Source organism: Macadamia integrifolia, chromosome 2 (genome assembly GCF_013358625.1).
Source record: "Macadamia integrifolia cultivar HAES 741 chromosome 2, SCU_Mint_v3, whole genome shotgun sequence".
Classification (NCBI taxonomy): Eukaryota; Viridiplantae; Streptophyta; class Magnoliopsida; order Proteales; family Proteaceae; genus Macadamia; species Macadamia integrifolia.
Genome location: NC_056558.1, coordinates 24,011,428 through 24,026,965, shown reverse-complemented (window position 1 = coordinate 24,026,965; position 15,538 = coordinate 24,011,428). Strand labels below are relative to the sequence as shown.

Below are 15,538 nucleotides of genomic sequence, written 5' to 3'. Positions count from 1 at the left end.
AAAAAAAAAAAAAAAAAAAGTTATTCACTTTTTTTTGGTAAGTTGAAGTGGGTAACTTCCATATTCATTCTGTTTATTTATGTTAAGAGTTGGGGTGTCAATAGGTCAGGTCAGGCTGCTTTTGGTAGGGTCTAATCAGGCTTGTCCACTTTAGGATCTTGCATTATTATCAGTCCATTTGAGTAATTGGATTTCATAGGGCTAAGCATGCTCCCATTTATAAGCAATTGAGTATCAATGTTTAATCAGGCTAAATGGACCTTAAATGGGCTAATGAGACATTTATTTCTTAACGGGCTTTAAACGTGTCAGGCTTTCTGGTGAAGAAAAAAAAAGTTGTGTCTCGCTGAATAAACGAGCACTAAACAAGCTCTAAATGGACTCTAAACATGCTTTAAACATATTGGGCTAAGTCGGGCTATTACTCGATCATTCCTAGTCAATCGCCCATCAGGTTGTTCCCTTGTTCCGAAAATGACCATTTAATAAATGGGCCATGCCGATTTTGGCTTTACTGGTTCGAGCCTGCCGGTGCGAGCTTGAAATTAACAACCCTAGCTAAGCGGGTCTACCAAAAAAAAAAAAATGCTAAGAGGGAGGAATGGAATCTTGGTGTGATCCTCAAAAACAATAAATTTGTTTCTTTATTTTTCAAAATCAAATCACGCAAAACTCTTTGACTAGGGTGACCGATTGCTTCTTCCAAACTTCTGTCACTCTATAAAATAACAGTCTTTTATTAGGGTAGATAATGGATTCCGGATTAGAGTTAATGGGGCTTAGTTGATGTAAATAGTCATTATATCATGAAATCATGAAGCAGCTATGTAGAAAATGATGTAATTTGGACAAAATGTGTCAGAATTTCAAATAGTGGATAGGGATTTAAAAATCAGATCAGAATTAACAGAGTTAGGGTAGCCTAACTTGCATCAATTTTTCATGTAGGTTCCATATGATTCCGATCGACTGAGTTAGGCCGAGTCTGACAAACTTCAGATGATTTCGACCGAGTTTGACGGATTTCAAGTTGATTTATGGGATTAATTGGAATTGTTGTAGGCCAATCATATACCCGATTTCGAGTTTTTAAACCTTGATGATTAGGTTCAACCAAAAATGAAAATTTTGATGATTAGGAGCTTGTCTTTGCAGATTGATTATTGCATGCCTTAACTAATATAGAAGGAGAGATTAACCATGGAAAATATATAAGAATAATTATGATAAAGATTCTCCCATCTCCTTGTATAGTTGGAATTAAATAAGAAATTGTTATCAAAAAACAAAAAATTAAATAAGAAATTAAGAACCAATGGCTTTCATTAGATTTGGGTTGGACAGACACAAAGTTTATAGGAACAGTTTCCTTATTTGAACCCTTTGAGGTAGGGGTGCCAGCTGGGTTGGACCTGTTTGTTTAAAATCTCAGCCCAACTCTAAGGTCTCTTCATTCAGCCCAGGCCCAGTCTACCTTGTTCAGGTTCAGCCCAATCCATCCCAGCCCTAATTGAACCTGATTGGGCCGGGTTAGGCCGCGTTGGCCCTGCTTGACCATGACAGCCTCTGTATATTACCATTTCGATGAGAGAGAGAGAGAGAGAGAGAGAGAGAGAGATCGTTAACCTGCTCAGTCTCAAAAATTATATAGTTGAACCAATCAAAAAGACATATCCATCTTTTTGGTTGTGTAAAAAAGACAGAGATGGTTCTTTGACACGATGGAGGTGGGGGAGCCAACCAATAGAGGCATTGTTGGTTTTATATGTGTCCATCAAATCCAATCAAAGTGGTTAATGTTAATTAATTTGCATTTATCTATAAGGACAACTGTTTGTCAAAAGTTAAATCTTATATTTTTCACAATTAGGGATGAAATTGAGCATTTTGTTCATAGGGTTGTCTAGTTGTATATCTTTGTAAATGTGATTCTAAAATATAAATATGAATATTAATATTATATATGTATTAAACTAGACATCTAAGAATCTATATGCACTACCGTCAATTGTTTTAAATAACAAGATTCTCTATGATAGTGTTGGAAAGTAAGAGATCTTTACCATTACAACAAGTCATTTTATGTTTTGATGTGCTAAAGATTGGTTCTTGTATTGATGCGCTAGATATACAGTGTTCATATGCGAATGGAAGAGATATTCGTCATAGAATTTACTCCCGACTGAAGGGATATATATTGAGAGGGTTATCCCTATGATTGGAGGAAATTTTAAGCTCAATGTCAGTTTTGTATAAATAGTTTACAAATGCATTTTAAATATTATTATTTATTAATAAACTTATTTGGAAAAAATTCAAAAAGTTTATGTCCAATCATTGGCTAATATTCTATGACAAAGCCTATTCTGATAGGCTAAGTTACTGACAATATTCCATACACTCACAAGCTCATTATGTGATATTGTTAAGTGGGGATAAATAACATAATTATTTATAGAAAAAGTTACAATGACACCCCCTAGAGAATGTCACTATTAACAAAACACTCTTTACATTACTGACAATTACGCTCAGACCCCTTACTATAACAATTTTCAGAATCGAGGCAAACTTGATCCTATTATAGATCACACCAGTACTCCCTAGAACCTAATCAAAACTAAACCGAATACTCGATTCTAGATCAATTTACACCCTTACCTATTAAGCTTCCTCTTGTGCTTTCATTGGAATCAGGTTCCTCTCCCCTATGGGTGACCACCCCAAACCATCTCACACCCTATGGACAGTATGAGATAGGATAGGATGGTTACTTGCAGAGGAAGGGATCCGAACAACATTCATTCCCTATACCAACAGAGAGATGATGCTGTTTAGGGAACTTACATTCAGATCCTCTCCAGAGTAGGGGTGTGCTGGAGAAGGGCCAATGAGATTTTTGTGTCCCTCTCTCCCTTATTTTCTCTCTTATTTTCTTTCTCCTATTTGGTGTCTTTTCTCTCTCCTTCACTAGTCCCTCTCCAACACATTACTAAATTGGAATGGATCCAAAACCCTCTCTAACCTTATAAATAAAAACTCAGATCCTCTCCAATTGTTGGGCATCCCAGTGAGCATCCGACGACTAAGAGAACCTAAGGCGCACACCAGTGTATTTGAGTACGTGCCTGAATCCTCCAACCTTCGGATGCCACCTCCTCCCAACAGCCAGAGAGGATCTGAATTCTATAAATATAGGTAGATTAGATGGTCTATCACAAATCATTGTATTGGTGGCCCAAAAGCATACATAAAAGTGGGCCCAATATCCAGCATGGTGCAATATTCAAGCTTTGGATGCTTATTGAGTTTTTAATCAAATAAAGAGAATCACTTTCTAGTTTTTTGGGTGAAACATGCGTGGAGAAGGATAGGAGGAGAAAGAGGAGGAGAAGAAAAAGAATCAATCCCTGACCTGACCTGACCTGACCTTAAAACGTCACCAAAAATAGAGCATGTGTCATGAAAAAAGAGGAGCACAGCCACATTTGCTAGGTAGGAGTAGTAGTACTTTTGCGTTGTTTGGAGGAAGGAGGGCCCGGCCGGCCGGCCCGTCAAGCTCCACATGGTGCAGGCTGATGCAGCTTAGTTTAGGGAGTACTCCAAGACAAACGTCACATTGTCTGTACCACTTCGTAAAGTAGCGTTGCCAACTCAACATCCTTCGTTTCAGTGTCTTCAGTCTTCACCTCCTCAAAATAGTAAGTGACCTTTTATCATCGCTAACCTTTTCTTCTTTTTCTTTTCCTTTTCCTTTTCCTTTTCCTTTTCCTTTTCTTTTTCTTTTTTCCTTTTTCTTTTCCTTATTTTATATATAATTTTAAAAAAATATTTACCATGAAATTATTATTCTTTTTAATACAAAGGACCCACAGAGGATTCAGCTTTCAAGATCCAAAGAGGGTCACACATTTTTTGAAAAACAAGGAAAGAATGTAAAGTATCAATTCACTACCAATATCAAAATCATAAGGAATTATTGTATTAAAATAGTACCAACGGAGATTCTGTATAATCTCAATATGGTAAAATGATATTATTCTTAGTATGGTATTATATTAGTTTTTAAGATTAACTATTTGATATTATATCGAATAAATATAATATCAAAATTGTATTTATATAGAATAAGGCACCATATTTATACTGAATAAAAATTATATTAAAATCGTACTGAGTCAATATGGTATCAATATTGAAATATAGGAATTTTTCTCGATACTATATGATTTCAGTATTTACTCTTGATCTTTTGTATAGTATCAAAATCGTAGCAAATACTATACTAGTTGACACCCTTAATAAAGAGTACATACTAATTCAGTGATCAAAGATATCATCAACAAAACTTGATCCGTTGAGCATGTCCACGAGTGCTCTCTTGAGGGAGAAGTGCCAACCACCTAAGCAAGCCCTGGAATCAATATACATGGATTGATTAATTCATTCCAAAATTAGTTGGTGCAAAATTGAATTCGACAGAATCAATTGGACTCAAGGTTCAAGAATCGTTCATTTTAGTGTTTCGATAGTTTTAAATGCTGAAATTTTATCAAAACAATGTACTTTTCATATTTTTCACTTGACCATTTTAGAGGGCTAATAGCCCAATTAGCAAAATAATCCAAATTTCAACAAAATAATGTATTTTAACTAAATTAATGAAATTTTGAAACCAAATGACTAAAATTTTGTCTTTTCATATTTCATATGCAATTAAAGAATGAAAATATCCAAGAAATGACCTACTTTATGACTCGACTCCCATCTCCTACCAAATATGCTCATGGCCTCCCTTATTATGGTTTATAATTTTCCTAGTCTAAGATTCCCAAGTCAACTCAAAATCTTTTTCAATCCCAGAAAGTAGGTAAGGTGTGGAAAAAAATGCCAAAGTATAATTCTTTGGACATGGTAAGAGAAAGACACGTGTCTAACAATGACTATCTTCGATTTTTCATTTTTGTCCAATAGAGGGTGGGAGAAGACAAAACGATTTTTCCTTGGTTTCAAACTTGTGGTATGTAAACCCGTTTATTTTTTATTTAATATACTTTGTTGATCTTTATCAAAAAAAAAAAAAATTATTTATGTCATAGCCAAGTAAGCCAGCACATGATTAATTGAGAAAAAAAAAAAGTTATTTCTTGTGCGTATCCACGTCTAAGATACAGGTGGGTGTGAAAAGATCGTGTTGTCCCTCCATCCTATTTGTTGAAGATGCCTATGTGCATGGCCTCCCATGGATTTATATGTTGGTACAATTGTCGTGCAAGGGGTAACATTCTTCTCTTTAAGTTTATCATTTTCAAGTGAATTTTAGTCAATTTTTTATTTTAGTTTCAGAAAAAACTTTTTCCAACACAAGAATTTAAGGCATTTCTAGGCAACTCTCTCTATCTCGACGTGTCATGTGGAAAGATAATTTTTTTATTTTGAAAGTTATATAGAGATGATATGATTTAGGTTTGTTTAAGGCAAACTAATACCCCTCCGGGCATTTGAATGAATCTCAATCTATGTCCATTCATTCCTATTGGTACTTAAGGCCATTATTGTGCACTCTCTTAAACCCTTCAATTTTTTAGAGCTCTATTTTCTCACTTGCCAAACTCTATTTTTGGCTGAAATTTACTATGTAAATAAGGAACTTTGGAAGTTAACCATCCACAAAGTTTGGGTCTCACCCCAACTATCACGTGGTAAAATTATTGTGCTGCGTAGGAAACCATCCCTAGGTAGACCTTGAAGAAACTAATGGCTACTTTTGTTAATTTCAACTCACATGCTAAATTCAACTCTTTTTTTTCTTGGAACAAAGTTTCATTCACCACTTGGTGAAGGAATTGACGGCCAAGATGTGATCCCCCCTTCTGCCCATATACCTCCTCTTCTATTGTATGCTTTCGATAGGCCACGATGAACTGATACCCATTCAATCACTGTGGCCTCAAGAAAACTCGGTCCTTTTTTCTATCCATCGAAAAAAAATCTCTCCCAAAGAAATCTAATCATAAGTTTTGAGACATTTTGGATCTAGATAATAGTTTTCGCAAAAGGGATCTCAAGTGTAATTTATGTAATATCTATACTCAGGTATAGGGCTCATCATTAGTTCCATTTATGGATTCTCTCTCCAATAAATAGATTCAGGTTTCTAGTTATAGACTCATGTATATACCCATTGGAGTGTCTTTATTCTCTAACTGTTACATTTTTTTTTTTTTTTTTTTTTTAAACTAAATGGCTTCATTCCACAATTTGAAATTTCCCTTCCCTCTTTATTACTCCTTAAGTCCTAATAAAAGTGAGTGAACCAGATGACCACCTTATCAACAATTTCTACTAAAGGGTCCTCAGGTTTAATTTGCATAAAAAGTAATTATATTTCTTTTATTTCCTTGACAATGCATTACGAAGGTATTTTTGAAAGGCAAACAACACATATAGAGTTATGGAAGAGATATAATAGATAGATATTCTTCAACATCCTATAAAACACATATTTCATTTCAATAAATAATTTTTTGTACAAATAAAAACATTTCTTTGGAACTAACAAAATAAAGGTGAAAAATAGTCATTTCTTGATACTCTGAGAGAAGTAATAAAAGATGTACCAAAAATACTATATGTATCATCTAAATATATATGTAAGGGTAAATGTTTCAATTATTGTTGGAACTATTCAAACATATGTTTGAAGAAGAAACTGAAATAAAATGTAAAAGTCATCAGTTCCTCTTAAAGTTATATGTTTGAAAGCACATCAGATTTATCATTGAGAAAGGGTGGGGGACCAATGGGATTGGTAGCCTAGTGGTGAAAATCCCCTCAATCCATCACTGCTCGAGTTGACTGGTTGTGGGTTCGAGTATTGGCATGCCCCACTATCGCCCATTGATCCTGCGAAAGCACTGCTTGCCGTATGGGGGTTTGTCCTGGGGGCTATGATCACTACCACGGAGCACCCTTTTTTTCATTACCAAAAAAAAAGAGAAAGGGTGGGGGGAAAAAAAAAACAGAAAACAAAAATCAAAAACAAAAAAAAAAAATGAAAAAGAAAAATATTTTTGGACGGCTAGAGCAATGATGATACTTAATTTAGAACTCTTGTTTCTTGCATGACCCACTTACCAAAGGTTTTTTACACTACCCAAATACCTACCACATGAGCTTAATTAGGGCTCAAATTTTGTGAACAAACATATCCCAAAGTCCTTTACTCAAATATTAAATTTCAGTCTAAGCAAAGTTTGCTAAGTCATAGAATTGAGCTTTTAAAAATGAGAATATAGGAGAATGCACATAATGGTTGGAGTACCCATAAGCATACATGGACAAACACAAAAAATGCACACCAAATGTGGGCAATTTGATTGAATTACGAACTAAACAATGATATCCTGCGAATCCAAATTGTGTACTCTCTATCCAACTGTCAGAATAGTCACATCACTTGTCTATGTGGCATAATGATAGTGAAAAACACAGGATCCCATCAGTTAGTAGCCTAAAGTTCCTTCTTGCCATTTCTTATTGTAAAAAATGTGTTAGTTTTATCTGAAAGCGTCAAACTCAATTGTTGATCATGACAATTTTTTCTTATAAGATAGGCAATGAAAGATAAATTGATGACAGGAGAAAGATTGAGGGTCACCATGTTTAGGTATGTGGGCTTCTCTCTACATAGTGAATCGCCATGGGGGTGGAAGACATGGATCATAGTGAAATATTGGAGGTGATCTATTATATATAAATGGTTTAATATTGATTTAATTTTACATGATTATCATATTTGGTTGTTGTAGTTAGGTTATTGACCTAAAAGTTATTCACAACTAGCAATAGAATTAGGCATTCTATTTACATGTTTGTCACATTATACACTCTAAAAAATAATAAATCCTAACACAAATATGAGTATACATATTTGCATAACTGGATCACATGAGAATCTTGAATGAATTACTATTAGTTGTGTTAAGAATAAGATTCTCATTAATATAATGCAATTGGCTCGTGGAGCTAAGAGGTCGTTATCATTTCAGTCAAGCATTTATGAGCTTTGGTGTAATAATGAATGATGTTTGGTAGATAATATATTAGTGTGATGGATTCATGGTGCTTGTCTCTTAATGAAGAGATGTTCAATAAGAAATCTATTTCTCATATGAAAACGTGTGAGCTTAGAATTTAAGTGCAAACCATTAGTCTTAGTTCATTCTTAATACCAGAATAAATCCGTATTTTTCTCTCGAATTTTTACAAAGTAACCATAATAAACATGCATCGTGTGCATTTTATTACACCAGATTTTTAAAAAAATATTATTATCATATAATCCATTTAATTATCATACATATCCATTCCCGTAATATTGACATCCAAACTTACTAATTGTGCTTAAAAATTATGAGATTAGGATTTCTCTCTCTCCCCCCTCTTTTTTGTTTTTTTGGTAAACTCTCTCCCACCTCACATGCATTTTTTATTGAAAATCACCGACCAACTAAGCAAGCTGTTACTCTCTCTCTCTCTCTCTCTCTCTCTCATATGTTTTTGTAGACACACAATAACACCTGCCATAGGTGTGTTGCCATATTCATGTGTTTTAACACACACAATAACACCTGCCATGGGTGTGTTGCTATAGGTGTCACATTCATATCTTACCAAAAGAGAGAAAAAGCACGTAGTAATAATTTTTTTTTTTTCGGTTAGAAAGTAGCATGCAATAGTCACTAATAAGGTATTTTTTTCATTTATCATTATCAATATCTTTGTCCTTATTCCAAAATTTATTATAGTTTCCCATAGTGCTTCCATTTCAAACTATTATATTTTTTTATATAGGGTATTTATATTTTTAAATTATAAAAATAATTTATAGGTTTCAATTCCCTTTGACTTCATGATTGTTCGATCTATTGTTCTTTCCTTATAACTATTTGGTTTTATGTGGTTGGTTCGCGGGTAAAATCTTTGTAACTTCATCTTATACTTAAGGATTGATCAATTCATATTTAGAAGGTTGCAATTTCTAATTAAATCATTTCATTTTTTAAATCAAAATCTTATCATAATAATGGATATTCTTTTAGTTAAGAGGTTTCCTTGTAACTATTTTATTTGATTCAAATTTGATAAATCATGCTTTCCTTTTAACGGTACATAATTTTTTTCTATATAGACATTTAACACTTTGTTCCTAAGATGAGATTGTTAAAAATTATAATTTTTTCTTATCTTTGTTAATAATTAGTTTTTTTTTTTTTTTTTAAAAAAAATTAAAAGCAAGCCAATCAAAAAAATATCCACATCATTTTCGACACAAGAGACATTGCCCTTGATACGGACCATTGCTTTGTTGTAGTCATATGTGTGGCCAAAAACAAATATTTTTTCAAGCTCTCTTTGTGGATGCCACATTGTGATGATTGATCTTCCCCCTTCCTTGTTGTAGGTGATGAAACTGATCTCAGAGTTCAAATTGCGCGATGGGGCATTAGGAGGAATTGTGGGACAAGGTGACTGATAGTGAGAGGTTGCAAGTGAAAGAGATGCAAGAAGAAGAGATAATAGAAGGAGGGTCTAACAACGGTGGAGAATAATTATGTAATAGAACAACAATGCAAATTTCATTTTTAGTGGTAGTGTGTATCTTAGGAAGTTCTTTTCCAAATGATAGAGAGAAAATGAGAACGTGGCCTATGTCAGCACATGCATGTATTTATCTCTTTTCAAACCAGAGATCAATATAGAGTAGGAAGTTCTTTTCCAAATGATAGAGAGAAAATGAGAACGTGGCCTATGTCAACACATGCATGTATTTATCTCTTTTCAAACCAGAGATCAATATAGAGTAGGAAGTCCTTTTCCAAATGATAGGGAGAAAATGAGAACGTGGCCTATGTCAGCACATGCATGTATTTATCTCTTTTCAAACCAGAGATCAATATAGAGAATCTCTTCCTACAATATATTCTTCTCAATTGAAAGGAAAGACCGAATGCGATATAATTTTACTAACCCCACCACTTTCATAAATCCTGAATCATTAGTTTTCTGACCTTTCAACACTATGCCCTTTCCACATACATATGATGGAAAACTCTCTTATTTTCAATAACGTCGTGGCCCCATTTTATTGGTGAATTGCTAGAAACGTCACATGGAAAACCCTTTCCCAGATATAAAATTTTTCTTACTAGGATCTCTCCCGTTCTGGGTTGAAATCGTCTACAATTCCGATCTCGTACAATTCCGTACAATACCACTTTCAGGCGGTGATACATGTATTGATACCAATACAATGGTCCAGATCTGGTACAACTAATAAAACATTAAATCAGTGAAGAGGCATTTAAATCATATCTGGACCATTGCATTGGTATCAATACACGTATCACCCCCTGAAGGTGGTATTACATGAAATTGTACGAGATCGGAATTACAGACGATTTTTTTCCCATATATGATGATATACGTATGATTGCAACAATTTTTCTTTTCACAATTTTTTTGAAGAAAAAGGTTACGTAGAGGGCCCCGCTTCTTCTTGGTCATCAATATCAGAATCTCTGATGTCTAATCTGCTTAGATGTCACACGACTCAAAAGTCAGAAAGGACCACATAGAGAGGAATCGATAGAGTGAGACTCATGGGACTATCCTTTGGCCCCATGAATCAGTGGGAGTAAAGGTGTCAAAACTCAGCCTGAATTGGTAAAGCCACAGAATCGAATAACTAGAAAATTTTATTGGTTTGGTTTCAATTAAAGTAGTCAAAATCTAGTTTGAATCTTTGAAATCAATCGAAATTGATATGAATCATGTTTCGAGTTGAAATTTTATTAGATTAAAATCGATATGACAATGAATTAAACTTAAAAACCAAATCAAAACAGATATAATCTGATACCAACCTGAAATTTATACGAAAAAATATAAACTTTGAATAAATTTACATGATAAACTGAGATCAAACCAATAAGAATCAAAATCGAACCAAAATCAATGGATCCTTATTAATTCATGTTTTGGTTTCATTCATTCTTAAATTGAAACAAAATCAAAATGGTTCAAACTGACCATTGGCATTTTAGGCACCGTTTGATAACGTTTCGTTTCATCCGTTTCTGCCTTTTTTTATTCCTAGAAACGGAGAAACAACCTAAAAAACGTTTGATAAAGTTGTTCTGTTTCACCCGTTTCTAGAAACATAAATCAAAATTTATGCTTATTTACAATTCTAGAAAGGACTTTGACGAAAAAAGTTAGACTTGTTTCGTCGTCTCTAGAAATGAATTTTAGAGAAAAAAAAGTCTATGTTGCCCAATAAATCTCTCAACTATTTAAACTTAAAAAGAGGCAACCGAACTCTCTCTCCCTTTTGGGCATCCGATGATACTATTGGGTTTTTTAGTGACATTATATCTGTAAAAAAAGTTTCGATAAATAGGTTTATCAAACATCAAAATATCCATTTTTGTTTTTATAAACGTAAAAAACCGTTTCTACTATTTTTAAAAACTTTATCTAATTAGTTTTGATTTCACCATTCTTAAATAGAAACTGAAACTAAAACCGACTCCACTCAAATCAAAATCAAACCAATTGAAACCAACCGGATGACACCACTTGGTGGGAGCCACAATAAAGTAGACTCACAGTCACAGGTTCGACCCACTGGAAATGTACAGTCTCAATAATAGCATTAAATTGGAAACCTTTATTCATCTTTTTTTGGCTTTTCTTCACTTCGAGGAAGAAGCACTGGATGGCAATTGGCAGAAGAGGCGTGTTTAATAACTTGACACTTCACCACCACCTTTTAGACCAGAAAAAGACTGGATAAAAGAAATCCATCCTTTCTCTAGTTTCCCTGAACTTTCCCCTTTCTCTTTCTTGGTCTCTGTTTCTGTCTCTGTCTCTCTCTCTTCTTAATCTTTGCTTCCCTTCGTGCTTTCATTCTTCAAATTCTTAATCTGATTTCTGGGTTTGTTTTGATAAGGAACAACAATGGAGTTAATCTTGGATTGGAAGTCGTTGGGTTCTCTAATAGCCACCTTCGTCTTCATCAGAACTGCAATTCTTGATTTCCTTCCTCCTGAAGTATACCAGGCTCTGAAACGCCTCTTCTCCATGGTCTTCTCGTCACTGCAACCCAAATGCTCCGTAATCATTGAGGAATACGATAATTCCTTTACCAACGAGCTTTACGACTCTGTGCAGCTTTACCTGAGCTCCAGCTGCTCTTCTGCTGCTCAAGTCTTCAAGCTTTCCAAGTCCAAGAACTCCAAGAACCTGACTTTTACCATGGATGCGAACCAGAATCTTGAAGAGATCTTTGAAGGGTTTAAAGTCAACTGGGCCTTCCATAGCGTCGAGAAGAAAAGCAACAACCTTCGTTACTCTCGTCCTCAGGAAAATCACTATTTCGAGCTCTCTTTCCATCGGAGAGACAGGACTAAGGTACAATCTTCTTACATTCCTCATGTAATGGAGGTTGCAGAGATTATCAGGTTCAAGAACAGAGAGAAGAAGCTTTACACAAACAAGTCGGGAGATGAAGAAGCGAGGCTCTGGTCTTCTGTGCCCTTTGCTCATCCTTCAACATTCGATACTGTAGCCATTGACCCAGTTCTGAAACAAGAGATCAAAGACGATCTAATCAAGTTTGTGAACAGAAAGGATTATTATAGCAGAGTAGGCAGAACTTGGAAGAGAGGGTACCTTTTGTACGGCCCACCTGGAACAGGTAAGACAAGCTTGATCGCTGCAATTGCAAATTTCCTCGAATTCGACATCTATGACCTCGAATTGACGGCAGTAACAAGCAATTCTCAGCTTAGAAAGCTCTTGATTTCAACTTCCAGTAAGTCTGTGATCGTTGTAGAAGATGTTGATTGCTCTCTTGATCTCTCTCATCGCAACATGAACGAAATTAATGGTGAGGAAAAGAATGAAAAGAGGCCATACAGAGGCAGAGGAAACAATAGCTTTGGAAGCACAGTTAGCTTATCTGGGGTTTTGAATTTTGTTGATGGGCTCTGGTCATCTTGTGGAAGTGAAAGGCTAATGATCTTCACTACTAATCACAAGGAGAAGCTTGACCCAGCTCTGCTAAGGCCAGGAAGAATGGATAAGCACATCAATCTGACTTATTGTGAGATCACTGCTTTCAAGACGCTTGCTTGGAACTATCTTGAGATTAAAAAGCATGAATTGATGGAGGAGGTGGAGCAAATATTGCCTTTGGTGAAGATGACTCCAGCTGACATTGCAGAGATCTTTATGAGTTGTGAGGATGATGCAGAGATGGGAATGAATAATGTGATTGAGGAGATGAAGAGGCGATTATTGCAATCCTCCATGGGAGATGAAGTTTCTTCTGTTGCAGAGCAGGGGAAGGAAGAAATAAAGAGAGGAGAAGAAGAGAACCCAGTTTCAGAAGTTCATGATGACTCGGCTAGCACGGATGCATAGGAAGATAGAAACTAGGTGAGAAATGGCTGAGAGTTTAGAAACTCAATAACCCAATGGTCTGATTGGGTGGAGCGTACAGGAAGGGTTTTTTTTTTTTTTTTTTTTTGGAGGGGGGGGGTGGTGTGGGGAGGAGGAGGTGGGGGTTTGAATTAAATCGTTTTGGGGAATGATCCGAGTCAAACTCGTAGGAGTTGTAACATTGACTCGCCTTGGTATTATAGTCTATGTATTAGTGAATGTTTAGCAATGAATAATGCTAAGTTGTGATGTTTAGCAATGAATAATGCTAAGTTGTGCGACAACATGGCTTTTTGCTATTGGATATATATATATATATATATTTATCGGAGTAAATTATATAGAGAATTACAAGATCACTCAAAATTGGTTTTTAGTACTCTTCATTGTTTTCAGTGAAAATTGATCTATTCTCATTCAACCTCGGTATGACCTAAGTCTATGCAATTTGTGTGTTCAGTATGGACTTATGAGACTAGTCAAGCCAAAGACCTGGATACTCATAGTTAGGAAAAATTAAATGAAAAATTATTATTCTTTCGAATGAGAAAACAATTAGATGTCAAATTACAAGATTTCGTTAATCACAACTCACAAGTGGAATTTGGTCAAATTGGTGTATCCATCATGCTTTTCTAATTAGAGAGTCAGTTATAGTGTTAAATTTCCATAGAAATAAACTAGAAATTATATTAAAAAAAGAAGTAAATCACATAAAAATTGGGTAAAAGTTTGTAAAATGGACCAAGTAGTGATAAAGTTCACCACTCCATCCTTAGGGTTCACAAACCCATATAGGGTTTTATGAAAGCCCTCACGATCATGTATTTATTTAAAGCACCCAATGGAAAATTCTCATTCAACATGGCCTTTGGGAAATCAAATCTTTTATTTGGCATGACTCAAAATAAAAATAGGTATTACTCATTCTATTTTTGCCTTTGACAAGAAACTGTTATACTTCACTCCAAACTTTTTTTCATCTTCATAGATTCCACGCCTTTTCCACGCCTCCCAAGTTTAAAAACCAACTAAACCCAAACATTAATTTACAGAATGAAAAGTATCACTTGATATATTTAGAATCAAGGTGATGTTTCAGATCAGTGACCAAATACTCAATGATCCTGACCTAAACAGCAACCATCATTATGAGAAACAGAAGATAATTCTTACATTAAGACCTGAAAGAAAGGTTATTCATAAATTACAGAATCTAGGTTATTCATAAATTACAGAATCTTTGTGTCTTTACAGATTCATACACCACCATACCTAGCTATATCAAGAAACTACAAAAAGAGAAGGATTCACTATAAACTGAGTTACACAAGTGGCTGAAAATATGATAGCATATTCTCAACCTGAGGAGTTTCTTTGTCTTCTAACATATAAACATTGAAATCGGTTCCCAGCAATTCTATTCCAGGTTCCCAGCAAACATGTGCTAGAACTTGGGAAGTGAAAGTATCCTATATGGTCACCAGGTGCCAGACAAAACTCTTAAAAAGAGGTCAGACAAGTGAGTTACCAATACAAGTGCATTTAAATAAGAAATAAGTTAAATTTCAATAAATAAATGGTATTTCTAAAAGAGATATTATCAAGATGCAGAACAGAAAAGGCAAGCAAGGAGAGGTTTTGGTCATTAAGAAGAGAATTAGGTATATGCTACTCTACCCATTTGAATGAAAAATTCATTGGACTCTATAGATTTTCTCATTAAAAAAAAAATTGTCTACAGGTTGCAACTGCCAACTGGTGACGCTCTACCAAGACAAATAAGGCTTGACCGAATGAGTTTTATAAAATCCCCTTTTTGAACCATTTTCTAACCCTAAGTCCTCCCTCTCCTAGCCTCTAAACCCCAGAACCTTCATCTCCTTCATCTCAAAATAGAATAGTTCATCTCTGAAGAAACAAGGGAATGTTGGGAACTCTACAAGAAACGAAAAGTTGAGCCAGATAGGGATGTCAATACCATCTTACTCATTAATTTAGTATTGAAAAGCATTTTGAAGTCATGGGA

The 15,538-nt window shown here is 34.9% G+C and overlaps 1 protein-coding gene across 1 annotated transcript; it reads left to right on the top strand.

Moving 5' to 3' along the window:
- The first annotated feature begins 11,769 nt into the window (after positions 1 to 11,769).
- Positions 11,770 to 13,793, top strand: LOC122090807 (AAA-ATPase At3g50940-like). The gene has a single exon (XM_042660531.1). It carries the CDS (start codon positions 12,025 to 12,027, stop codon positions 13,489 to 13,491), a length of 1,467 nt encoding a protein of 488 aa, XP_042516465.1. The 5' UTR covers positions 11,770 to 12,024; the 3' UTR covers positions 13,492 to 13,793.
- Positions 13,794 to 15,538: the final 1,745 nt, after the last annotated feature.